The 26,733-nt window shown below is 40.1% G+C and overlaps 1 protein-coding gene and 1 long non-coding RNA gene across 6 annotated transcripts in view; one reads left to right on the top strand and one right to left on the bottom strand.

Moving 5' to 3' along the window:
* Positions 1-3,374: 3,374 nt before the first annotated feature.
* The window catches only part of LOC116309745 (neural cell adhesion molecule L1-like protein), a 51,954-nt gene continuing 28,595 nt past the window's right edge, over positions 3,375-26,733 (top strand). The window contains exons 1-9 of one of the 5 annotated variants that reach the window (XM_031726430.2): positions 3,375-3,671; positions 21,584-21,746; positions 22,133-22,241; positions 22,340-22,527; positions 22,630-22,752; positions 25,631-25,801; positions 26,136-26,174; positions 26,322-26,433; positions 26,539-26,720. In XM_031726430.2, the coding sequence (XP_031582290.1) occupies positions 21,665-21,746; positions 22,133-22,241; positions 22,340-22,527; positions 22,630-22,752; positions 25,631-25,801; positions 26,136-26,174; positions 26,322-26,433; positions 26,539-26,720 (1,006 nt within the window). In that variant the 5' untranslated portion in view covers positions 3,375-3,671; positions 21,584-21,664. Of the gene's footprint in view, positions 3,672-19,534; positions 19,760-21,583; positions 21,747-22,132; positions 22,242-22,339; positions 22,528-22,629; positions 22,753-25,630; positions 25,802-26,135; positions 26,175-26,321; positions 26,434-26,538; positions 26,721-26,733 lie in introns of those variants that run through there. The other 4 variants (XM_039604766.1, XM_039604768.1, XM_031726431.2 and 1 more) reach the window with 4 other exon arrangements.
* The window catches only part of LOC120435348, a 91,393-nt gene continuing 75,937 nt past the window's right edge, over positions 11,278-26,733 (bottom strand). Inside the window, exon 3 of the long non-coding RNA XR_005609668.1 lies at positions 11,278-11,330. This is a non-coding gene — a long non-coding RNA (uncharacterized LOC120435348). The remainder of the gene's footprint in view (positions 11,331-26,733) is intronic.

Consider the following 26,733-nt stretch of genomic DNA (forward strand, 5'->3'; position numbering starts at 1 on the left):
TATAAGTAGATTTCCATGGCAACTACATTTTCTACACCCCTTTATCTGTGGAATATATTCCGTGTGTTTCCACTGTAAGTCGAAACCTTAAGACAGAGTACAGTGTGAACTACCATTGTGATCACCTTTTAAAAGAATGCAAAATTATCAGATTTATCACTTTGAATAATGAGCATTCAACTTGGGTGAAGCATTGTTTTTTGTTTTTTAAAATATACATTGGAAATAATGTTATTATTAGTACTTGGGTCTATACCGACTCAGATGTGGAGAGGTATCAACAGCCCTTGCTTATTTGCAGTGAAGTGTTTTGAGATGGAGAGAAACACAACTTGAGGTCAAGATTACAGGTCAGTGCAGCACAATGGCCCCATAATGGGTGAAAATGTGTGATGTCCTGGCAGTGTTCTGGTGCCTCTCTCAGTTGGGGCTGATGTCAAGGTTCAGGACTCAGTGTTCACTGCTGGTTCGAGTGGTAATTGGAATGTAAGCTACTTCTCTATAGCTCTACGATTGAGCTTAGTCCTTGTGGGAACAGAGAGTGGCACGAACTTGAAAGTGAAGAGCTCCATTTTCTTCTCTTCTTATTGATCGGGGTGCTGTTTTGTCTTTTTTATTCTTTATTTTTAATTCATGAAGGGCACTAGATTGAGATCAATGTTTTAAAATTATAACATGCTTATTCGTGTTTCCATTAGAAGTGTAAACTTTGGTTTTGTCACAAGGACACAGTAAGGTCTAACCTGGTTTAACCAGGCATACCTGCAAATATAAAACTTCTTAAATCTGCTTCTGAGTAAGAGTTAACAGATGTGAGAGAGGCAATAATTTACGTGACTTAGCTAGCAACAGCAAGGATGCATCGACACTATGCAGATTGCATATAGTAACACTTTTATAGTATAGTGGGGTTTTTAGCATGTGCATGGCAAAATGAGCACAATGAACAAACAGATTTATTGTCTGTTTAGGTTTGGTTAAATGTTCCAGGTGTCTTCAAAACCTTCTGTGTGCAGGGTCGCGCAACAAATCAATCAGATCATTAAAACAGGCACTGGATGCTCATGTTTTATACCAATATCCAAGAAAGTCCTTGCTTCCTCAAAACTTAAAAAGAAAAAAGATGACATGAACTGTGTGATGTGACAGTCAAATTTTGATACCTTCACGAACAGCCCAGCCTTGACATAAGCATATACTATACCATGTGTTATATAATGCAACATACACTCACCATGTGCACCTTGCTAGTACCAACAGGGACCTGGTTTTGCCTTAAGAACTGCCATAATTCTTTGTGTCATAGATTCAGCAAGCTGCTGGAAACATTCCTCAGAGATTTGGGTCCATGGCATCACACAGTTGAAGGAGATTTGTGGGCTTTCACATCAGTGATGTGAATCTCCTGTTTCACCACATCCCAAAGGTGTTCTGTTGGACTCAGATCTCTGGAGACTATTTGAGTACAGTGAACTCAGTCATGTTCAAGAAACCGGTTTGATATGATCCGCACTTTGTGACATCCTGCTGGAAGCAGCCATCAGAAGATGGGTACACTGTGGTTATAAAAGGATGGACGTGATCAGCAGCAATACTCAGGTAGGCTGTGGCATTAAAATGATGCTCAGTCGGTACTGATAAGTCCAAAGTGTACCAAGAAAATATCCCCCACACCACTGAAACACTTATACAAGACAGGATGGATCCATGCTTTCATATTGTTTATAACAGTTTGTGTAGATGGTGCAGCTCATCTGCTTCAAGGTTTGATGCCCTTTTAGTTCAGAGATGCTCTTCTTCATACCTCGGTTGTAACAAGTGGTTATTTGAGTTAATATTGCCTATCAGACTGAAGCAGTCTGGCCATTCTCCTCTGACCTCTGGGATCAACAACACATTTCCTCTCAGGGAAATGCAGCCTACTGGATGTTTTCTGCTTTTTGGACCATTCTCTGTAAACCATAGAGATACTCAGACCAACTCTGGTACAAGCAATGCTACTTAAATCTCCTTTCTAAGCTATTCCAATGCACAGCTTGAACTAAATGTGTAAATACACTGCTTTGCTACCATGGAATGAATCAGCTTTTTGTGTTAAAGTGTAAAGAACTAAAATAAAACGTCCTGTTAGCACACTTTGAAATGATTTCATTTATTGTTATGCAACAGGACTCAAATGAGTTAGCCCAGCGTCGTCACAACAATCATGTCCTACGCTATAATTTGTCTAAATCAAAGTAACTGATAGATCAAAATGTTCAGATTCTGAAAGTTAAATAATTTGAGGAAACTTTAAATTAAACAAACAAAAACATCTGAACACAGCCTGCAGTTTAGTACTTATAATAGCCTTTGTCCACTAATGTTTATGTCAAAGAATATTCCAAAAATAAAATAAAAAAATCTGTCCAATGCTGAATTTGACAAATTTAATTGCATGTAAATTTTATATGTCATTTTGTCACATGGGTACAGTCTAAATATTGCATCTAATGGATCCTGGTCAGATGAAATTTACTTGACATTCAGTTTATACCAAGCACATTTTCCTTAATGATTTTATTATATGACTTAAAAACAAACAAACATTGATTTTATACATTTAATTTGGATTTAACTCAAAATTACTGCTTCGTGTTTATTGAGGGTGAACAGTATGGTTTTGCTATTTCATTGCATATCTGCACTTCACGTTCTTGTTCATGCTCATGAAAAATAACTTCAGGACAGTGTGTGTCAACTGACAGTTGAAACACACAGCCCATCTTTATTTGCATTTGTAACCCTTATTATTCACTTATTAAGCTGATATCAGTTGCACGTGGGTGTGGACTAATACTGTACAAACTTTTTAACCTACATCCACTCTGTGGACATAAAAAAAAGCAGGACTATAGGCAACTGTATTCTCTAGCGGTATCGACTTCAAATTCAAACAGGTAAAATGGTTGATATGTGTTGATGGGGAAAGTAAGGTCCACTCAGCAGCCATTCACCCTCTTTATATATCGGGAAAGGGCAATTACGTGCATGAATGAGCAGTAATTGTGCTTTGAATTCACCAATAAAGAGGCTCAACTGTTTTGAATATTAGAAATGGGCGCCCCGTGTGTGTGCATGTACAGTATGCGTGGGAGTGACGAACCCGCGGGCTCGGGCTTTTTGCCTGGATTGATTGACATGCCACAGACTCACGCGCACGCACATGCGGACAGAAATATTTCCCAAGGTTTTCTATACGTGCATATTTAACTCCAAGCCCAGGTGCCAATATATGACAGACTCAGTGCACACACACACACACGCACACACACACACACACAGACTCGCTGCTTGTCCTCTGACCTCTGAAGCTTCCAAAATAGAAAAAAGATCTTGTGGAGACTTGTTGCAGTTGTTGACTCCGCACTTTTTGGCTGTCATTCAAAAAAAAAAAAAAGTTTCTCACAAGCGGAGGATGAGGTGGAGGGAAAAAAAAGTGCGCATGCAGCTAACTTGACGTAAAATCTTCCAGAGGGAGATGTTTGTCATACCGTCAGCGCTTAATCATAGCGTGGACTAAAAAGTTGTCATCCACTTAAAATGTTAAATAACAGAAGCGCCTACCGTGAAAGCTGAGGGCGAATCCCTGATAGACTGATTCATCACTCCAGCTGCTCTTCTTCGTATGGGTGAGTTGTAGAACAAAAAATGTGACTGCTTTATGTTATTTTAGTCTGACTTACGGAAGAAAGAGGCATTCAGCTTTGTAATAGAGGGGTATAATGTGAGAAGAGTGGATGGGTTATTTATCAGTGTTTATATACAGAAGAAGACTTTTAAAAACCTGCACCTGTACCTCAGCATGATAATGGAGCTCAAGTGCCAAATCATGTAGTGAAGATAGAAGAGAGCCACAAATGCCTGCAAAGGTTCTCATTAGACTCTTACCTTCTTACTTTAATGTTAAAGTCACCTGCTCACTTTCCTTACATCTCTTCCAAATGGAGGAAGGTTTACATGCAAACTGTTCATAGTCAGTAAAGGAGGGCAAATGATCCAACATTGGTATTGGTATCGGATCGATACTATCATGAGAGGGCCGAATGTTTGTTTCTATCCTTTACTATATACATGCACAAACCTTTTTGTGTCACCTGTCACACTTAAAGCGCTTTAGAGACAGATACATTTACATTCCAGCTCCCCAAAAAAGGAAAAAAAAAAATTAAAAAAAAGGTTCGAAATACATGAAATACTGAAAGGTGTGCTCTGTTGGATTATTTATCTATTTATTGTGGAAATTAAGCCATTTAGTTGTCATTAAAATGTTTAAAATGTGCAAATTGATGATGATTCATCCTATAAATCACGGCACATTGCTCTCCCTTAAATAAGCTGCCTTTATAGGTTAAAAATATTGATATCTGTATCAGTGTTGGCCTTTGTATTTATATGCTATCAGATCCGTGCTAAAATTTGTAGTATGGCGCAGCCCTAATAGTGTGTTTCACTCTCTGTTACTCGGTTACTACGCCTCTCAGAGGGTGAGGAGCAGTGGTGGGTTAGTGGGTGAGTCGCCCAGAGCATTAGCCAGGCTTAGTCCTGTGAAGCTGGCCTATTCAGGACTCTGCAGCTTTGTCATGGTGAAATGGGTCGCATCTCTTTCTTTGCGTGACCCAACATGACTGAAATGTGGTAATTGGGGAATCCTGCGGTCCTCACTCCCCGTGGTGATGTTTGTACAAAGCTTTCAATAAAGTAATTTACAGTAGAACAGGCTGCGGCACGAGAACAGGGTCAGCTTTTAATTTTAAAAAAACATCCTGTGTTGCGATTGTTGTCAGCTTTTTCAGCTTTTTCTCGCGTGTCAAGGGTCCTGTAGTCTCAGCCGATGGAAACACACACTGTGAATATGTGCATACAGATGCTCTTTGCAGATGTCTTTACTGTTTCTGTTTGGATATGTGAGACACACGCACACACATGCACACACATGCACACGCACACACGCACACACACGCACACGCACACACGGATGCTTTTATGGGACAACAATGTTGTTTGGTCTGTCTGAGGGGTTTGGCCTGCAATCAATCATAAGGAGACACATTTATGCGTACAGTAGCAACTACTACATAATATCTCTCTTTTTTAATGAAGACCATCTTTAATTTTGATGATCGGCACAGATAGGACAACATTTTCCAAGATGTAGAAATCACCCATGACTTATGACCTTATGACTAATGACAGAATTCAGCCTCCGGTGTTCATTTTACATGCTGGTCTACATCCTCAAGTCCAGCTACAGATTTTTAACCTTCAACAGTAGGGTAAGCAGTAGTGATCATTTCCATACCAAGTTATCAACATTTGTAATTGAAATTTCTTTGTTTAATTTATATGGAAAAATTTTTTACTGGTCAAACAAAACCAGACATTTGATTTCCTCACATTTGAAAACATAAAACTTTTCAAAACACCCATAGCAGTTTCCCTGAATCCAAACTGAAGCTTGGATTTGACATTTTTTATGCAGTAAAAACTCAAAAAGCTCAGTTTAGGATAATTTATGACATATACAAACATACTTTCTTCTTAGGCTGCAAGAAGAATTTTGGTGAAGAAATGATGGGAAACAGTACGCTTATCAAACTAGTCAGTTGTTCAATTTTCTATTGTTGGCTCAAACAGTGCACACAAACACTCAGTTATTTGGGCTCTTCCCAGTTTAGTGAAAAGTTTTTTTCTCATCCAGGTTGTTTTAAATAAATGCTTCCAGAACAACATGAATTGAACCTTCCACATTCATGACTCACCAGCATTTTCTGGTTTATTACAGGCACAGAAAGGATGGTAAATTTGAAATGTCAGATGGTGAGTGGTTTTTCTGAGTGCACTTATTGTGAAGCAAGTGACTGAATGCAAACTGATGGTGGATTCATGCAGGAAATGTCATAACACTTTGACACTGTGAAATAAAAATCAAAACTTTCAAAAGCAAACACGGGAGCTCCACAGTGGCACCAATGAGACACCATAAATGAAACGGGGTGCCAGGAAATCACCTCCTGCTCCTGCTTTTCAGAGGTTGTACACATTGTTACCCCGGTACCGGTATGTTCAGCACGTGTTGTAACATGCTAGGCATGTTGTCTCCACCTATCTCAGCTAAGACGAGATAATTGCTTTTGGCAACTACGTAATTGTATAATTGGAGCCTGCTGCATTAGTAAATCACGTCCTTCTTTTCAGAGGCTGAAACTTGACAGAGACACCTCCATAACTCTGTAACATACACATTTTATTGACTTAATGTTACACTCTAATATCCTGTTGTACATGGCATATGTTTTCAACAGTCAGCTGTTGCTTTATACATCGCGTGGATTTAATATCTTGCCAAATGTGTTGTGACAGAACAGAGTATATTTAGCTGCCGTCAGCATTTGAGCAGCTCATGGTTATCCATTAGAAGAAGATAGTTTAATGTAAGAGCCTTACCAGGCAGGGGGTGAATTTCTCAGCCACTTAATCAGTGATGCATGGGGAAGAGTAAAACTCCATGCCAGTCACTTATAGTCAACAAAATTATGGTATCAACATGAGGCCACTGCTTGAATGACTATAACATAACCCAATAATCAAATTTAATGGTAGAACAGACCTGATTGCAAATGGCTTTGCTTTTCTGTCGCTTCCAGAGACATTTCAGGCAGTTTAATGTGCGCGTTTCTTGTTTTCAACAGAAATTGATTTCTATTTTGAAGCTGCTGATGAGGCGGTTGGAGATTGCCATTGTGAGAAAGTGAAAGAACAAAGTCAAATAAAATTTTCAGATCTGCGATTAGCTGTTTATCATAATGGTCTTTGTGACTTAATGGGCAGAAGATGTTAAATGATTTCGTGTGCACAGCTATGCAGCGACAGTAAATTGTAAACTAATAAATTCTTTGCCGCATAAGTTAAGTTACAGATAATTCACAGAAGGCTTCAAACGATTCATCTGTTTGAGGGGAACAAATTAAAGTTACTGCTTTAAAGTAGACGGCAAAGGCTGCAGGATACGTCTGCCTGCAGCAAAAAGGAATGTGAAAGAAACAGGGATGTTTACTATCCTAGAGAAGCACAGCGATCACATCTTTTGCATATTAGTAGACTCAGAGAACACGTTTGTGTGGATTAACTGGTAATCTGAGAATACTTCATATATGAATAAATTAAGAGGAGCGTGCGTGTGTCTGTGTGCTTCTGAACCTGTTCTTTAGAATAGAGAATGAAGATAACAGCTGTGAGAATAGTGTCTTGATTGATCTTGGCAGGTTTAACTAATACTTTGTGCAAACTGTATTTGTATATTTTTCTTGCATTTGATTCACTATCGAGTACCACGGCGCCATACGCGATCTGTGTACAGCCTTTGATACAAAACAAATCGACGAAAGAAAATGAAAGAAAACCTCTGAAAGAGTTTTTAAAGTTTGACAAAAAAACAGCAGGTGGCTTTAAGGTGGCTCTTTTTGCTCCAAGTATTAGTTTTTGTGTCACAATTTCCAAAGGCAGACGTTGCCTTTAAACTTGGTCGATAATTTAGTTCTGCTTCGTTGGTCCGCGTTAATTAGAAGATGACCACTGAAGACGCACTACAGCTCTGTGTGTATTTGGTGGGGGAATTTATTGCTTTGCTCCAAGGACAGCCAGTCCACCTTTGGAATGCTTGTAAAATATTTACAGCAGGCACTGACACAGGGAGTCACTGCTCATCAACACAGTGGTTTAAAATAGCGGGGGCACTGCAGCGTGAGAAACTGATTGTGTCTTCAGATTGTCTATCTTGCCATCTATTTAAACAATTGGTGAAAGCTTTTGCAAGCATCAAACTTTCACTCATCATGGGATAAAGCTTTTATTCTCTGGAAATCCCTGACAAATTCCCAGTAAATCTTCCCGACATAGATACCAGTATTTCTGTTACCATGGTTGTTTGGCTTTCTGCCTCTCAGCTCTGGCAGTTCCTAACTACCGGGAGCAAAGGTCATGACTGCTCCAGCCGACAAATGTTGGGTGAAATCAACGCCTCACACAGGGGGCACAAATAACTTTGGACCCCGTCTAAATTGGAACAACTGATACTTCTACACGAGAAGGGTGGGATGATCTGGCTTTGAGGGCGGTCACGAAGGCTGTGCTCAGCCTACTTTAACCCCCCATGCCGCACCTTCAAGAGTTTTTCGACAAGTTCAATTGACAATAGGATGAATTCCTTCTAGTGAGTGGGGAGCATGGTGTGTTGGCACTTGAAATGCTCTTCACAGCATTCTGTTGGACTCTTGCTTTTGAACAGTGCCCTCACTGTTAAACCCCTTTTCCAGGACAAAAACATACTTTTAGACACGCATACAGAAATAAGATGCACCATCTACAGCACATCGCCCTGTTGACTGGGACAGCGTGTTCCCGTCCCCCGGCTATGAAGTAAACATCCTCTCTATGTGTGGCCGCCTCCAGCCAATATATCGTGGAGTTTTGTTGTTTTCCTGGAACCTGGAGAGAGATGTGCACCTTTAGATAGACTTCAGCAAAGTTATGGCATATCACAAAACCAAAACAAAGTCTGAGATTGCACTTGGGTCAAAAATGTGAAAATGTAGAGAGCTTTTGTTGGACAGGAGTCAAGAAAATTTGCCTATGACACATACCTTCCGTGTTCTTACATGTTCTCCTGCTTTGAGATTGATTTACATGAGCCAGGACAAGTTCACACTACACAACAAGAAGGCTGAAAGCAATTCTTTTAGACTTCATTCTTCTCTGCTCACATGGCTCATTTAGTTGGCAGTATTCCTTGATTTTCACAAAAAGGATGGACTTTTGTGAAAGGAATATTTGCAATGCTCTATATTAAAGATTGTGTGTAAATAAAAGCCACTGTTTTATCAGGTTTCCCCCCAATTAGTAGTAACTCTATATCATTTGATTACTATTCCTTATTTATGTGTTAAAATAATTATCATTTGATTATAATCATATAGTTGTAGCTGGTCAGCATGAGGCCCGTTTTATTTACAGTGGGAAATCTACAAATCTACAACCATTTAAACATTTTCAAATCTAAGGTAAGGTAATTAAAGGTAATTAAAGCATCTTTACAGCTATCAGGAAAAAAAAAATGAAATAGAGGCATGAGGTAGCCTCAAGTCTGGCGCCTAAAAACTAATGATTACAGTAAACACTGCAACCTTAGTAAATGATCAAACTGAAGAGCAAAAATAGAGGTCGTGATCAACTCCTAATGTCATTACTGCTAATTAATTTTATTACCATACATTAAAATTAAACTCAGGGGCTTCTGTAACCATAACATTCAAAAGCAGTGATGCTTTCAGAGTTTAACTGCTCTGTGCACATTACAACAGTAATACCATGAAACACTGATTCCTACAGTATGCAATGATAATATTTTTTGCAATAATCATGATCTTTCCCAGGTCTCTGAAATATTTAGCTCTCCATTTGTTGCAAAGATTAGCTTTGACCATAACATCCAGTGCAATAATTTCACTAACAACAGTCCTGAACTCAGTGTCTGTCTTTTCCGCCTGCTGGAATTCGATTCAAATGCTAATGAGCAGAATTCCCATGGATTTCTCTCTCCTGTGCCATAGATATCACCCCCAAAAACTCAACAACACAGCCTCCCCCCTTGCTTTCTTTCTGTTTTTGTCTCTCTCGTACTCTCTAACTTTCATTCTTTGTCAGGGTCAAAACCTTGCTCACAGCAATCTGGCACTACACTGGTAGTACCCAGCGCTACCTTTCCGGCAGGTATTAATATGCATATGCATCACCATCAGGCCATGTAGAGGCTCCGGCAAATCAACTGCTATTTTCCTTCTTTCCAGAGATGCAACTTTCCCATGAAGATAAGATGGCTTAATATTTCTATTCAGATAAAAATTGTCTTTGGGGGACATAATTTATTTATTTATGGTGGAGAAATCCCTGAAAACTTCAGTGCAAAACGACTGTGGCTCACATTTGCTACATTAAAAAATGACATTTATAGCAATACATTTCTTTTAGACCTGTTTAATTGTATGAAAATGGTGGTTATGTATCCTCCACAGTTATTGACTGTTTTCGCTTTTTGACTTTTTCATCATGAGCTATTGCCAAAACTGAATAAACAGCACTAGTATCCATATGACTAGCATCCATGGGCTCCATCTAACTGTAATTGTAGCAGCACCATGTGTTTTAAAATGTGCACTTGTAACCACTTAAAAAACTATTAAAACTGTCATACTTCTTTATTCATGGCAATATTTGTGTGCTACCTTGAAGTCTCATTTTTCACTGCTAAGCTACCAAAGTGCTTCCTTAGTTCTAGTAGTAACCTTGTGTGAGAATTGGAGGTATTTGCTAATTGCGAGTTGCTTGGGGGGATGTTGCAATCTCTGAGGTGCAGTTATGAGACTTCACTTGATACTTGGCTCTGAATGTGGGACCAGCCGCCCTGGTTTTAATCACAGCTTGCCAACTTGTCTTTGTTGAAACATCTACTATTCTGATTGCTGTTGTCGCATGTTACGCGGCGCACCTGTTCACGGCCTGAAAGACGTAAAGCGGTGCGTCATCTTCATATAGACTGATGTGGGTGGAGGGTAAGGGTACCGTCGTGTCTGTCTGTCCTTTTTCGTCAATCTTCTGGCGCTTTCCTCTACACACCAGCTCCCAAACTTCCGACCTAACACAGAAGAGCCCCTAAAACACTCTTTAATGGACCCTTTCAATTGGACGCACAAACCAGAACAAACACTTTCATTCATGGTGTTCCAAAAATGCTAATGAAGCAAGGCCCTGACACTTTCACAGGGGTACCCCTGTCATGAGCCTGTGTTAGACAACAGTGATGCTTTTGCTCAGACAGGGAGATGCAAGGTACAGCTCCTATGGTAGTTGGCCCAACAGTAATTTAAACCTACCAAGGCAAACGATCTTCTCAAGTGCACCTGGCTCTGAGCCATGGCATATATGGAACAAATCAGAGGAAAACCAGATTGAAATGATGAAGAATTCATTGTCGCCTTTTCTAAAACAATTCTTGAAATTCCCCACTTGCCTTTTATGCTGCCAGCGATGTGGACAGTGCCAAGAATTTCTATATGTCATAGTTGAGATATGTAACATTTTCCAGGAAATTGCTGTATGCAAATGACAGCCAACATTTAGTGATGATCTTCATACCTCAGCAGATAACTGCATGTGCTGCTGTGCTGTACTCACCAAGCTGCAGAGAAACCCATGGATTGCCAAGTGCGGTCCAAGTCCATAGAGTAGAAGTTCATCTGCAGGATGAGAGACTTCTCGTCATTTAATTGATGATATACACTAACCAGTCACATTATTAGGTACACCTGTTCAGCTGCTTATTAACACAAATATCGAATCACTCAATCATATGACAGCAACTCTATGCATTAAGCCATGTAGACATCGTCAAGATAATCTGCTGTTCTTCAAACTGAGCATCAGAAAGGGGAACAAAGGTAATTTAAGTAACTTTATATGTAAATGGTAAATGGACTGATTCACATATAGTGCTTTTCTACTTTTCCAGAGTACTCAAAGCACTCTATACAACATGCCACATTCACCCATTCACACAAGCACTGTCTTCTCGGCTTTTTAAGTGCTTACTAACTACCATTCACAAACACTCATGCTCCGATGGCTGCAACGGAGAGCAACTTGAGCCAGAGATCGAACCACTAACCGTCTGATCAGTAGGTGACCTGCTCTACCTCCTGAGCTACATTACAACCATGTATGTCACATGGATGTTTGTACCCAATGGGCTGATCTAAGGTGATTTTCCCATATAATTATTTATCCTAGAGTTTACAGAGGAGGGCCCAAAAGAGAAACGTTCCCTTCAAGGGAACAGTAACTCAAATAACAACCAAGCTATGCAGAAGAGCATCTCCAAACACAAATGGACTATGACAGCAGACGATCACACTGCGTACCCTCAGCTAAGAACTGAAGCTGCAAATCACGCAGGCTCACCCAAAAATTAACAGACCTTTGCATTTTGATGGGGTCAGAGTTTGACATAAACAACATGAAAGCATGGATCCATCCTGCCTTGTATTAATGCTTCAAGCTGATGCTGGTTGTGCAGTGGTTTGGGGGAAAGTGTCTTGGCTCACTTTAGACCCCTTAGTACTAAATGAGCATCATTTAAACGCCACAGTGTACCTGAGTTGTTGTAGTCCATAACCATCCCTTTATGATCACAGTGTATCAGTCCAATGATGGCCGCTTCCAGCAGGATAGCTGACCATGTTACAAAGCTCAGATTACCTCAAACTGGTTTCCTAAACGTGACAGTGCATTGAGACTCAGCTGCCCTCAACAGTCACCAAATTTACATTATTTACATTTTACCCAGCATTTTACTTGGACACGTACAAACCTTGATTTTCAAAATCAGATTGCATTTGACTGAAAGCGATCACCACATGAAGTAGACGATGATAGCATCTTTTTCAGTCAGTTTCTAAATAGCTTTGTAGTTATCTAACTGAGTTACTGGGATCAGCAGATTTCTGCGGTATAGCTTTGAGGGAAAATTTTGAAGTGACTCATGAGCCTTATTCTCTTGACATGTTGCAGCAGATGCTTTGAAACTCATTTATTTCCAGCTCATCAACAATAGGCAGACAACTAATTTATTTCTGATGAGTTTCTCACAAGTGAATTCTTTTTTAAATTAGTTGATACATAATAAATTACCTTTGCTTGTGGTATTTGTTTATTTTTTGGCTGTTATAGATATAATCCACGATCTGTGCTGGTTACTCATGTCACTTCTTATTCTCACACACATATGAAACTGACCTGAACTGTGTCTGTGAATGCGTTTCTTAACTGAGGAGGCTGCGGGCTGAATTTGTTGGAAGCGAGATTGAATCATTTATGTTTTTTAAAATGATACAAAGAGTGCTGTTTTAACAGCCAGAAACTGTGTTTTGAGTTTTTAAAAGGCGGGGTGAGAGGTGATGTTGAGTAGAGTGAGAGTGTCCACAATTATGTGTTCATCCTACAAGATGAGGCAAGTTCCATTCTTCTGTGAGGATTTATTACTTTGTCTGTTTGAGCTTTTTGGAACTGATTTCCTTTTACACTTACAAACAGTGGATCCATCTGGATCCATCACAAAATACTCGATGCACTATGACAAAACTACGGATTGAATACACACATTCTCTGGCATTTCAAAAACAATTGATTATGACTGAAAACCACATTCTCATTTGTTACTTTCTTTCACAAACAGTGATAGCAATGTGATTATGGGTCACTGGAAACATTGCTTTAAATGAAATGAAATTTGCTGAAAATGTGAATTATGTGTTCTCCCAATAGCTAAAAAATGCCACACTTACACCTAAAAGGACAGGAAGAGACTAAACAGGCTGATCAGAAGGGCCAGCTCTGTTCTAGGATGCCCTCTGGACCCAGTGGAGGTGGTGAGTGACAGGAGAATGGTGGCTAAGCTGTCATCCCTGTTGGACAACATCTCCCACCCCATGCAGGAGACTGTGACAGCACTGAGCAGCTCCTTCAGTGGCAGGCTGCGGCACCCACGGTGTGGGACGGAGAGATTTCGCAGGTCTTTCCTCCCCACTGCTGTCAGACTCCACAACAAAGACTTAAACTGATCAAACACACACATCCACACATGTGCAATAACACTAAGTGCAATAATCTTTTCTGGCATCATTGTATTTTTACTCAGTTGTATACAGCATTTGTATTCTATTTTTATCCTATTGTATATTTCATTCTATTTTACTGTATATAGTATTTTATTTTATTCTATTCTGTACAGTTGTGTACTGTATTTATTCTTATTTTATTTTAATTTTTGCTTCATAACTTTTGCACTGTCCACTTCCTGCTGTGACAAAACAAATTTCCCACGTGTGGGACTAATAAAGGTTATCTTATCTTATCTTATCTTATCTTAAAACTGAGTTGATAATTTTTAGTGCATTACAAACAGAAGACAATAGGTGCATATTAAATAATTTCCTTCTAATGTCTTCAATAACAGTAATTCTGTTGTAATATAGAAACATATAATGTCAAAAGTTGGTCAGAATGGTAAATGGCCTGTATTTATATAGCGCTTTACTAGTCCCTAAGGACCCCAAAGCGCTTTACATATCCAGTCATCCACCCATTCACACACTGGTGATGGCAAGCTACATTGTAGCCACAGCCACCCTGGGGCGCACTGACAGAGGCGAGGCTGCCGGACACTGGCGCCACCGGGCCCTCTGACCACCACCAGTAGGCAACGGGTGAAGCGTCTTGCCCAAGGACACAACGACCAAGACTGTCCAAGCTGGGGCTCGAACCGGCAACTTTCCGATTACAAGGCGAACTCCGAACTCTTGAGCCACGATCGCCCCAGAATGTAAACAGCGTGCTTTAATTGACAACTTTTGCAAGTTTGTTAAGCAAACTAACGAAGGACAGCTGCTGCACAGATGACTGTTTTGAAGCAAAAACTCTTACAAGACTTTACTAACCCAGCTAAATACCACTTTAGGCCTTCGAGATTATCCCATAAACTAATTACCGGCTTAGTTCAGACAACAGAGCACAGCACTGCTCCTTTATCTGCCTCTCTGCAACGGTGATGAACAATGTTTTGAGATGAAGGCAGGTTTGATGAGGTCTTCTTGTGGCCTCACTGTCTGAAGGGAGGAAGTTGAGTGTGACAGCTTGTCTCCAAACTGTCTTTCTCTTTGCTGCTAGCTATGGAAAACTGATTAAGCTTCTGAATGCCACCCTTTGTCACCCTACAACTGCAAGGGACATATTTCAATAGTGATTCATGTTCTTTTATAGGCTGTCTCACTCAGAGGACTTTGACTTTTTCTATGAATGGAAATTCAGTTTTTCTAGCAGTTTTTTAAAGAAAATACATCATTTCTTTTCAGATGAAAGATCTGCAAATAAACTATCCTGCGCATAGTGAAACTTAAAGACTGTGGGTTGAGTATTAGGAATTTATAATCCTCATAGCGTGCGTGGAATGCGCGCCATTTGCGTGCCAGGCTAGCTCCTGTTTATTGAGGCAGCTCTTCACATGTCACTCCACAAATCACTGTGTTCCACAGCGGGAAGCACTTAAAGCACAACTGAGTGAGCTTGGCAGCACTTTCATGAGCAACACACACTCATCAGGCCTGCGCAAAGCACATGTGCTTTGCAAGTTACATTCACACTAGGCAGTGACGCAAGGAAACCTCTGTTGTGGTGCTAAACTGAATGAGCATGTGTTAATGACTGAAAATCTGTGTGGTATTTGAAATTTCATAAGAAATCTGCGGAGGAGATGAATTTCAGGATACGAGCACAAAGACAAGTGTGTTTACAGGTCCTGTATAGACAGTGAATTATAGCACAACGAGCATTTTTATGTGTAACTTGCCACGTGCCTTTGTATGCATTACAATGTTTTTTTTGTAGCTTTTTCTAGTTTCGAAATGTGAGCTGCTGCACATCTGTGGTTTTAAACCTGTTATGCCTGTATAGAGTGTAAAGTGGAGAGCTCCGGCCTCTTTACATAACACCGGCAGCACAGGTTTGATGTGGAAATGTTTGATGTATGTCAGGGAGCTGTTTGTGTGAATTCCGGGCATAGATGATTACCGGCTTGTTTAATTGCTTGAGGGACTCAAAGTGAAACGATGGAACCAACAAGTTACGACAGATCAACGCTTTGAATGTGGAGGTAAGAGCAGGCACGTTGTTGTTGTTGACAGGGGAAATGGGTCAGTTATGGCCACGTTACATATCACTAATGCTAATACTGTATTACAGCCACTTTGAGTTTACTGGTTTACTGGTGAGTACAGGTAGTTTTTAAGATGGCTCTGTATTTTTGAATACATTTTTTTGTTTTTTAATAATATTACAGTCGGAATGAGTGGCCTACCGATACTTACCCATCAGCAAGATTGGTAAGAAAGTGTAGATAAAGAAATCACAGAAAGAAACCAGTCATTATCTAAAGAGATCTCAGGATCTATCATAATTGTGGACAGTTAAAATATCACATCCACGTAGAAAAAAGAAAAAGAAAAAACATTGCTTACACCTATTTTGTCTGGGTGTTAGTTTTTTTTTTCTCCAATTTTGTAGATCAAACTCTAAACAATCTGAATCGAACAGCAGCTTGGATTAGTTATAATAGTTCATCTAACCAAATAACTATTATTTACTATGAAATCATAGGTACTATCATAGGTAACATAGTAGTTCTGATTTACAAACAAATATTCTTCATGATTATATTGTTATCTGAAGAAGTTGTTTGCCAGCAGATGTTTGTCAGAAACCCGATAGCTGCCATTTCAATGCTGACAGCAAAACTAGTCATTCTTTCCTGTGTGCTTTTGTCAGCTGACACGCTGAAATCTTTGCAATTGTAACTCAACATGTAAGAATGTGAAAGAATGAGTTACAATCTTAGCTGCCGTTGCGACTTAAAGCATAGGTGTGCCTCTCTTCGATGATACTCATTGTATGCACGTCACAGACATGTACTGTTGATTTAACCTAGTCATCTCGTACTACGCGCCCTGCTCCATTATTGTATGTCAAGCTTTTTTGAAGGCAAGTTTGTTTGGAAGATATTTTGCAATTACCACGAAGTCTGTAGCAAAAAGCCTTGTAATTATCAGAAAGTACCAAGAAGGTTAGGGAGGACATGCATTATGACAAAGGTACTGGGAAGGGCTACGCTGCAGGGAACCGAGAGTCTCCTTAAAACATGAAAGGGTGGAATTTGCAAATGACGTGTTTCTCTCGTTTGTTTTAAAAGCTGTACGCTGATTTAACCCTTGTATGGTGTTCGGGTCTGTGAGACCCATGCCATTTAGAGGCCGTTGCCCCTTTAGGCAGTATATACCATCAAAACCTGCAAAATATGGTATAAGGATATGTACACTTGATTAGAACTGATTTTATTTTTTTTATAACATTGTATTGACAAAAAACGAGAAGCACATTAATTCATAAATGTGATCGAACAAAGGTAAAAGGAAAAAATTAACCATGTTTGCTGTTCACATGGCTCGTAATTGGGATAAAGTAAACATCTGTTGAGTAATTTAACATAAAATTGTTTGATAGTGTTAATTGGAAAGCCAAAACTCTAGCGGGTCCACCAGACCCATGAACACTGGCTGAGTAACAAAAATACGAACACCATACAAGGGTTAACAAACACAGTGAAGCTGGTCATGAGCAGAGACTCTGAAAACACTTTTTTGTCCATTCTCCTGGAACGCTCTTTATTTATTTGTGTAGGAGCTTTGCTAAGCTGAGTCATTTATGGAGTGGGCTATAATTAGAATAATGATACTGTGAATCTGGAGTATATCATTTTTTTCTTTTTGTCAGTTAGCACAGTTTAACAGCAAATATTTGGTCCTGTCTAGTTTAGTAGGAGCAAGGCAGTATGTGAGACTTAAAGCTGGGAAGGTGCGGCTGTCTGTCCCATTCACAAGAATTTGATGGGGTTTAGTTAGCATATAGCTGAAAGACTAAAATACAGTGGACAATATATTAGGTCAATGCCACATAACATAAAATTCTCAGGAGAATTTTTAAGCAATCGGCGGGCAACCTGCCTTATTTCACGGACACACACATGCTGAGAGACACACACGCGCGCATGCACACATGTTGGATATTCATGTCTTGTGGGGACATCTAATTGACATAATGCTTTGCCTAGTCCCTTACCCTAACCCTAACCATGAAAAATGAATGGCTAACCCTGACCCTTACCCTAACCCTAACCATAACCCAATTGTAACCCTGTCACTAAAAACACATTTTGAGTCTCAAAAATGCCTTCAAACTTGTAGGGACCAGGATTTTGGTCCTCATAAGGGCTGTTGGTCCCCACAAGTATAGTAAACTTCCAATTTTGGTCCCCACAAAATTGTTAATACCCGTATTCACACACACACACACACACACACACACACACACACACACACAGTCTCCCCTTTCTCCTTTTCATCGGGCTGTAATTCGTGCCTGCTGCAGTCACTTTTAACGAGGTAACTCTATACTGGATGTATTTACTCAGATCAGATAAGTGGTCGTGCTATAGTGATTGTCTTTTTATTCACGTTAATCTGAATGCCTATTCAGCCTAATAGCATGTCAAACGATGACTGAATTCGGAAGTCTATAAGAGGCTTGGCCTTTAAAGTTTTTATGTGTTTACAGGAACTGTGCTCTTCTAAACATGGAATAGGTTCATTTAAAGCGATGACAGCTCTCTTAAATGAAGTGCATAATTATGTCCAGCCCTTCAGTGCTAAAAGCGACTTTAGGTTAAACCGTAGTCAAGTGAATAAAACGCTTTGATTTAAAAGTAAAAAAGCTGAACAGTAAAAATAAATAGTGCAGCTTCCTGAGGTTTCTTTCTTTATTCAAAAAAGAAAAATGTAAATGTAATTGTAGATAGATTGTTAAGATATTTCGACTTCTAATTTTAGTGCAAATGCAGTTTAGCTTTTCTTTTTTTCTTTAATTGCTTATTTTTACTTTTTAATTGGGGTTATAGATGTCCTAAAAGTGAGAGAATGTTGTGTAAGCCAAGCAAGGAGCTTACACTAGCAGTCTTCAGACTTTAATATACTAGAGACTAAATGTCAGCTTTTTTTGCTGCTTGGATGACCCTCCAAGGCACCATGAGGATCCTTCACCCTCTTAGTTCAGTCATTATGTCTCCATTAGAATTAAAAAAAAATGATGTCTAAGGTACAGTATTGCAAAACAAATCTGGAACAAACTCAAGACCAATTTTATATGTCTTGCCCATATTGCAAATCCCTGCTTTTTCTTTACTTGGAATATAAACAAGACCTGCTGAGGGAACTACAGTTAGATAACATCAGAGGCTCTACATACGAGGGATATTTGTTTGAATAGCTGAATGGGAACCTGCAACCTTCGTAACATAGCTCCAGATAAGAAACTACCTTGAGAAAATACAGGAAGGTAAAGCCAAGTCATGCCTTTTATCAGTGCCATCGAGTCTGTTTCAGACATGTTTTTCCATGCCTCCGTCTATCAATACCCTGGAGCACTGCATGGGAATGAAAGTACACTTCCACAAAAGATCTGGCCTTCTGAGAGAAGATGACTCCGTTCTCTTTTCAATGGAGCTAAGACACACTGCATTAAAATCATTGAGAGCGAGCCCGGTGTAAATGGGCGTGCATAGTTTGTAGAGGGCAGGATGGAAAGATCAAGGAAAAAGGGTGAGAGAGAGTGAGCTGGAGAGGGGGACAGACATGCCTGCGCTTCCTCTCCACCCATTCTTTAATGCTTACTGAGTAGCCCCGCAGTGCACCCTTTGTCCCAGTTATTGTCACAGGCTTAGAGAGCTTCTTTGCCAAGTGAGAGGCTTTGGCGACATATGTCACTTCAGTGAGTCTCCTGTCGCTCCTTGAGCTGCTTGAGTAGAGGGGCGGGCAGGGAGGCGTGTCTGTGTACCAGGAGGGGAGCAACGTGAGGTGGAGGAGGAAAGGACATGTCAGAGATGTTGATTCAGAGAGAGTTGTTGGAATGATCCCCTGGAGGTCCTGTACTTTTTATGCGGACTTTGTAGGGCTGTTGCCTTGAGCCTCGGCTAGAGGTGGACATAAGATGTCAAATGACTCAAAAAACTGTAAGTATTGGTTACTTCATGAACAGTCTAATTTCTAGTCCTTGGGAAATGGTTGGTTTCTGTGCTTACTCCCTCTATTTGAGTGGAATGGCATAAAATCAGTTGTCTCTTAGTTTGCAGCCTGTACTCTGCAGCTACACATGCACAGTCTGCAGAGCTTCTGGTCTGTCCGAGGAAAGGCTGTACTAAGTTTGCTTTTAAGGAAGTAGAGGAGATCATTGTATACAGTGTGGGCTGACAAGGATTAGTCATGTAGAAGTCACACTCTCTTCTGGCCAAGTATTAGCCTGGGTTACACAATCCCTGTGGATTTGTGGCTATGAGCTGTCATGTGTCAGGTAATGCATCTCTCAGCTCCGAAAACAAATCCTTTGTTATGTGTTTACATAGTGACTCCACCCCATTTATGCTCCAAGGATTTTTGAAATGGACTATGTCAGCTTTGTTTGAGTTCTCGGTGAAGTGGCAGGTTTGCAGATCTCGACGTGTGTACAGAGCTGAGTAATTTGCCTGACCAACAAAGCAGCCTGGGTGTGCATCGCACAGTGCATTTGCACCACATGAATGAAATTGGCCTAAAATCTGTTGTCGTGTTGTTAGGATAACTGAAACTCTTTGCAAAAGCTCGAGCTTCCTTTTTTTCCCCCCCGTGTCACTTGAGGACTTGTGGGCCTCTTGCCTGAAGACGACTTTGCAGACTCTGTTTGGCTGATGGAGTTTTCTTCCTGTCACATAAATCTCAACACTGTCACTAAAGTTGTTTTTAATGCCAGTGCAGTGGTACTCTGGGTGGTCTCCAGTGGAAAAACTTTATCTGTGTGTGCCATTGTGCGAGTGTGTGTTTTCCTCTGGGCTTGAAATACACACTACTGTAGTACCAGACTAGAATAAGCGTGGCTTCCAGCTTCACTGCAGCATGAAAATGTTTGTTCACTCCACTGGAACAAACATCTAACAAGCTTTGTAACCGTTCCAACTCAGGAAAGATAATCACAATAAGACCTTATTGCAAACAATGCTTTGCCACAATCTCTCTTAATTTGTTTAATTGGTTCTAAATTTGAGTGGCTTAATCCTAAATCGAGTCTATAACAATCACCACATTAACCTTGCTCACTAAGTGGGAGCAGCACATGCAGCCATGTGTCCTTAGAAGAACCCAGAGTAGCGCTCAGCCATTGTTAAGCAGCGTACTGTATGACTGCTGGAGCTCACCGCCTTCATTCTACTGATAGCAGGATTAACTGGAGGGTGAACCCATTTGGCATTGCCAGTGCTGCCGCCACAGTCTCAACACTGTGAGAGCTAAGCCGTGAAACAGTGACGGGCTTAGACCAATTTATAAACTGCCATCTTGGATCTAGCGATCGTTGCAGACAGCAGCTTAGGTTTTGTGCCAGTCGGGTTTACTGTAAGCATGTCATGCGATGCCACCAGCCAGGCTTTACAGTTCAAAGGGTAATCACAAAACAAGTGCTCTGCCGTGTTCTGCTACAACTTCACAACAATGAAGGACATGAAATGGCTGTTGTCTTCAATAGGATATCTTGCATCAAGCAGTCACAGCTTCTTTAAACTGACCGTTTTCAGAATATTAAGTTTGCTTCGTTTTGTAATCCGTTGATATGTATCATGGAGACTGTTCAGAAATCATTCAGCATATTTAAAATAACAAACTAAGGAAGAACATTTAATATATTTTTAACTGGGATTATTATTGCATTATGTGTTTTCAACAACAGCTTTGATGGCTCAGAAATGAGCCTGTCTGTGCTTTAAGGTTGAATTACTGAGCGTAGGACTTCTGTTTTCTGACTTTTTCAGGTCCTCTTTGCCTTCCAAATTACAAGTGACAGCAGTTGACCAACACATTCTCCTGATCTCTGTTGTCTCCAGTGGAGGGTGATGAGTTTGGCAGAGAGCCTGTCGCTTCGTCTGCTTTTGGCCTTGACCACCATGGCCTCAGGCCTTAATATCCCTCTAGAAGGTATGAGTGTCATGACACAATTGCTTGCTAGTTCTTACTTGTGCGGTGCTTAAATATGAAGAGTCATTTAGCAAAGTTAAATTCACATGGAATGCCTGTGCTATGCTTCATGTGAATACCGTAAGGTCTACAGAATCAACACTCATGTTTACGGCTTTTTAAAGCTGTCTCTAAATGACATAAACTGCTTAGAGTAAGTTTAAGTGTTACAGCAAAGCTTCCTTTGTTTACAAATTCTTTCGATTATTGTGTTTGAGCGTTTAAGGCTTTATTTGTGTAGTATTGCTGGCATACACTTGTGTGTATTATATCTTATTTACTTCAACAACTTTAGTGTTAACAGTCACCGTTCAGTAATGACTTTTGTATGTGGCTTCATTTCATAGTGGAACAGCCTCCAACCATAATAACGTATACATCAGGTCCCATAATTGTACTTCATTTTGACACGACCATTACTGTCAAGTGTAAAGCCCGGGGCAATCCACCACCAGAGTAAGTGTTGTCAAGTGACATGAGTTGAAAAAACAAACAAGCCAAACATTGAAGCCTTGATCAGTTGCATGGATGTGAATCATATTTTGCTCTAACAGGTACAGATGGGAAAAGGATGGCCAAGCCTTTGTCCCCCCAAACTTCAACAGAATCAAAGCAAACCACACAAAGGGCTTACTTGTGCTTCAGAGTGAGGACATGTCCGAGTTCCAGGGCAAATATAGATGCTACGCATCGAACAAGTTGGGAACTGCTATGACAAATGAGATCGAGATTAAAGCTTTCAGTAAGTAATCTTTAGACAAAAAAGATCAAAACCCAGAATTTTGCATTTCAATGTCATCACTGTTTTGTTTTTCATGTTGTTGAACATTTGCTTTTCAACTAGGTATCCCTAAGTTTCCAAAGGAAACCCTCAATCCCATTGTTGTTAGTGAGGGAGAACCAATCACCCTGAAATGCAACCCACCAGAAGGTGTGGCCCCACGTCTTATCTACTGGATGACTGTTGGTAAGTCATGGGGCAGTTTATTGTTTTTGTGATTTATATATTGCGTATTCTAGTTTATTAATTTGTTAAAAAAGGAAAAACAACTCTTATTACTGCTTCAAAGCAGTTTTTCTAAAAGTGACTGGGGGACGGCTGAACGATTATTACCCCGCTCCAGGCTCGCACTCATGTTTGTGGAGAACCAGATGCTGTATTTAATGCAGTAATAAATACAGCCCCAGCTTCTCCACGGGAACTTGGAGCTGTATTGATCACCAGGGTCTCCACAAACAGGAGTGCAAGATTGGAGAGGGGTCACTGTTGTTCAGCTGTCCCTCAGCCCAGTCATAGCTCTCCTTCACCGGGTGGAGCTGGCTATGCAAGACCTACCAAAGGTCCACAAATCTACAGTATCACTGCATCTAGATCTGATATTGAGGCATTCAGTCATAATCCCGCAAATGGTAGCTTCTCAACATTGGGGTGCCAGCTGAGTGCATAAACCAGATGTCTAAATCTACCATTCCTCTCATACTGAATGGGATTATTAGTGCAGCAGTGCTTCATCAGTAGGCTGACACTGACCTGCCTAATGATGGTCTAACGATGAACATTTTTCCAGGAAATGCTTTAAAAGCAGAGCTTAAAAGATCACAGCAACACTTAAGCTAGTGTTTTAATTTTTCCTCAATGGTTTGTAGATGAAAAAGGAAAAAGGCATACTAACTAATGTATTCTTACATGATGAAGCCCCACTTTTTAGTAAAGTTGGTCATATGTTCTAATGAGTGCTACTGAAATTGTTCAAATAGGCACCCAGAAATTCAGGAAAAGGAGGTAGTGTCTCAGAACCAACCTTAACCACATGTTTTGATCTGCTTTGCACACTTGGGTGCACAAGTGTGCCAACCACATAATATAAAGATTCCTGGCTTCTTAATTTTCCACATATCTGGTCAATTGCAGCATAATGGTCAGTGTGGTCAAATGACTACTGCACACTCAAAAAAATCTGTTGTTGGATGAACACAATTTAATCATGGCACCTTTTTCCACGTAATTTAACCAAGTACAATAACCCATTTTTGACCATGTCAACCCAACACATTGGACATTTGGTGGTTTGATGTAATCAGATTACGTTAGATCAACATAGTATACTTACATTGACTTGAAGTGATTTATTCAAGTATGTACAGTGAAATTTGTTTTAATTCATTCTACACAAGTTAAAAACTTCAGGAAAATGCAATGAAACCTTGTTGTTTGAACAACTACTTTGTTAATCAAGGCAATTACTGCTAGTCTTGCTTAATGAACCAATATGCAGGTTGATGATTTCATAGAGACAAACAACCATTTGCACTTACATTCATGGGTAATTTAGAATCATCAATTAACCTAACTCTAATTACACACTGCAAACCAGCCAGATTGTGGATTTGAACCCAGGCCCTTCTTGCAATGAGGCAACAGCACTAACCATCACGCCACCAAGCTGTCAGTCCAGGTGTAACAAAAATAGGAAAGCTATGATTAGAATGCTTGATGCAGAATCTTCTGCACGTTTTTGTCCTTGACAGATTAAACCACAATAAATAGCGATAGCATACACGTGGTGTGGGTGTAGCTGTCTGCCTCTTAAAACTCCAGAGATTTTCCTGCAGTTTGACATCTAATGTGATCTTGTGAATTTCGTGAGTCCAGCAACTAACCACTCTTACTAGATTGTATCATGTCATCTCAACAAGAACAAATGAAGATGCTGAATTTCATGCAGATGCTACATGATTTAATTATGTTCACCATAGAAACATGAAATTATTTAGTTCAAATTACAAGTTTGAATCTTGTATATGTAACAACCACCCAATTTCATTTTGTTGAGTGCACTCTATTACTGTCTATGATTGACATGTTGCATCTAGTAGTTCAGAAGGTGTTTGACATTACAACAAGTACTTAGTTTAAGCCATAACGGTGCCGTCGCTGTTCCTGAGTCTGTTATTGGACTTGCACTGTCGAGTGCTCAAAGCTGGGGTAGTTTTACATAGTGTGAATCTCTGTCTGACTGCACCAGAAAATCCCCACAGATGAATGTGGCTGGTGACACATTGTATCCTCCGGCTATCAGTAAAGTTAGCAGTGACAATAAAGCCAGTTCAGGTAAAGGTACACACTTGAGGTCCAAGTGTTTATTGCACATCGGGGTCCTTTTCCCTCCACCACCGCCAGAGAAAGTGATTCACTGTTGTATAAGGTCACCTCAGTTGTGTCTGAAGTACTTCACTGAAGATCCTCAACCTCCTCCAACAAACCTGACTGATGTCAGGAAGAAAAACATAAGAGGCTTTCAGCTGCTCAGAAGGATAGATCCAAAGATGGCAGAATGAATGAAAACACTTGTGCAGAGCTGTTGTTTTATATTATGTTTCAATCTGTTTTTTTTATTAGTTTCTTGATACAAGATGCAATGTGGAATCGAAAGGCTGCCATTAAGCTTAAAAAAAAAACTAAACAGATGTTGTCCATCTGGTGACATCTCTGTGTCTGCTTTGCGTGCACAGTTGTGCGTGTCACCGATCCATTATTGAAATACTGGCTATATATACCTTATATTCTGTTGTAGTGCACTTATGAGTTCACCGGGTCTTTGCAAGAACACTCTCTAGAGAATAACTTCCATATAAGATATTAGGCCACACTGCAGTTAATTTTCAGGCATTGCTGATTTGACATGTTATCATCTGAAAAGTCCCTCTGATGCACCCTTTAAAAGTTTCTGTCCAAATCGCACCTTCTTATCAGCCAACATGAATTTCCTAGGCACATGCTATGAAGAGTTACAAATGTTGTAACAATGATTTCACATTATTTTTACAAATATGTTGTTTTCCAGATCTCCAGCACATTGAGCAGGATGAGAGGGTTTCCATGGGAACTGATGGCAACCTGTACTTCTCTAATGCCATACAGAATGACAGTCGCCAGGATTACGGTTGCTTTGCTGCCTTCAACAGGATACGCACAATTGTCCAGAAAACCGCCATGGCTGTTGTGGTCAAACGCTGTAGGTTTATGACAAAGTCTCTCTGGCTTGGAAACTGCACTGTAGCTCACTTGTTTAGCATTTTGTCAATATCAGACCTGCAAAAATGTTATGTGTGGTACATCTCATCCTATCACACTATCAAAGAATCACTATGGCTTCTTCAAAGCAACTTTTGATCCTGTGATGAAGCCGGGCTTGCCTTGTCATGTTGATGCTGAAGGAAGTTTTTGATATGACTCAGACTGATGACTGATATTAGTGATTGTGTAACGTTTGTTGGTGAAAACAATGCCAACACTCTTACTTCAAGTAAAATTGCGACTGTATTTTATTATGTTTTTTTATGTTCCAGTAAGACGTGCCGATGACTCTTCAGAGAGCAGCCATACTCGTGAGTGATAACCACACATCAAAGCTTTCTTTCATATTATCTGAACAGCCACTAGAAATTGACAATAAAGCGTGTGTGCAGTTTAGAAAATAAGTGGGTAAAATTATACATCAGAGCAAGAAATGACATTGTCTGCTTTCGATGCAGCTGTGGCCCCCCCAGCGAGAATACCCAGCCTTTTGCTGCCCTCTGGTGTTCAGACTGAGAAGGTGTTGTTGAAAGGAGAGGATCTGCAGCTCGAATGTATACCCGAGGGATTGTAAGTGCACATTCTGCATCATCGCTTCTGCACTCATGTTGTCACCATATATAAATAACCGTTTTGTTCATTACGGTGTTAACACACTATTGTCTCACGTTGTAGTCCTACACCATCTGTGAAGTGGATAAAAATGGGAGAAGTCATGAGTCCTCGGGTAAAATTTAACAACTACAACAAGCTGTTGAGCTTATCAGCAGTGGAAGAGAGTGATGAGGGGAAGTACATGTGCACAGCTGAGAACTCAGTTGGAAAGGCTGTCCACTACTTTGATGTAATAGTGGAAGGTTAGTCAACATC

Source organism: Oreochromis aureus, linkage group 20, assembly GCF_013358895.1.
Source record: "Oreochromis aureus strain Israel breed Guangdong linkage group 20, ZZ_aureus, whole genome shotgun sequence".
Classification (NCBI taxonomy): Eukaryota; Metazoa; Chordata; class Actinopteri; order Cichliformes; family Cichlidae; genus Oreochromis; species Oreochromis aureus.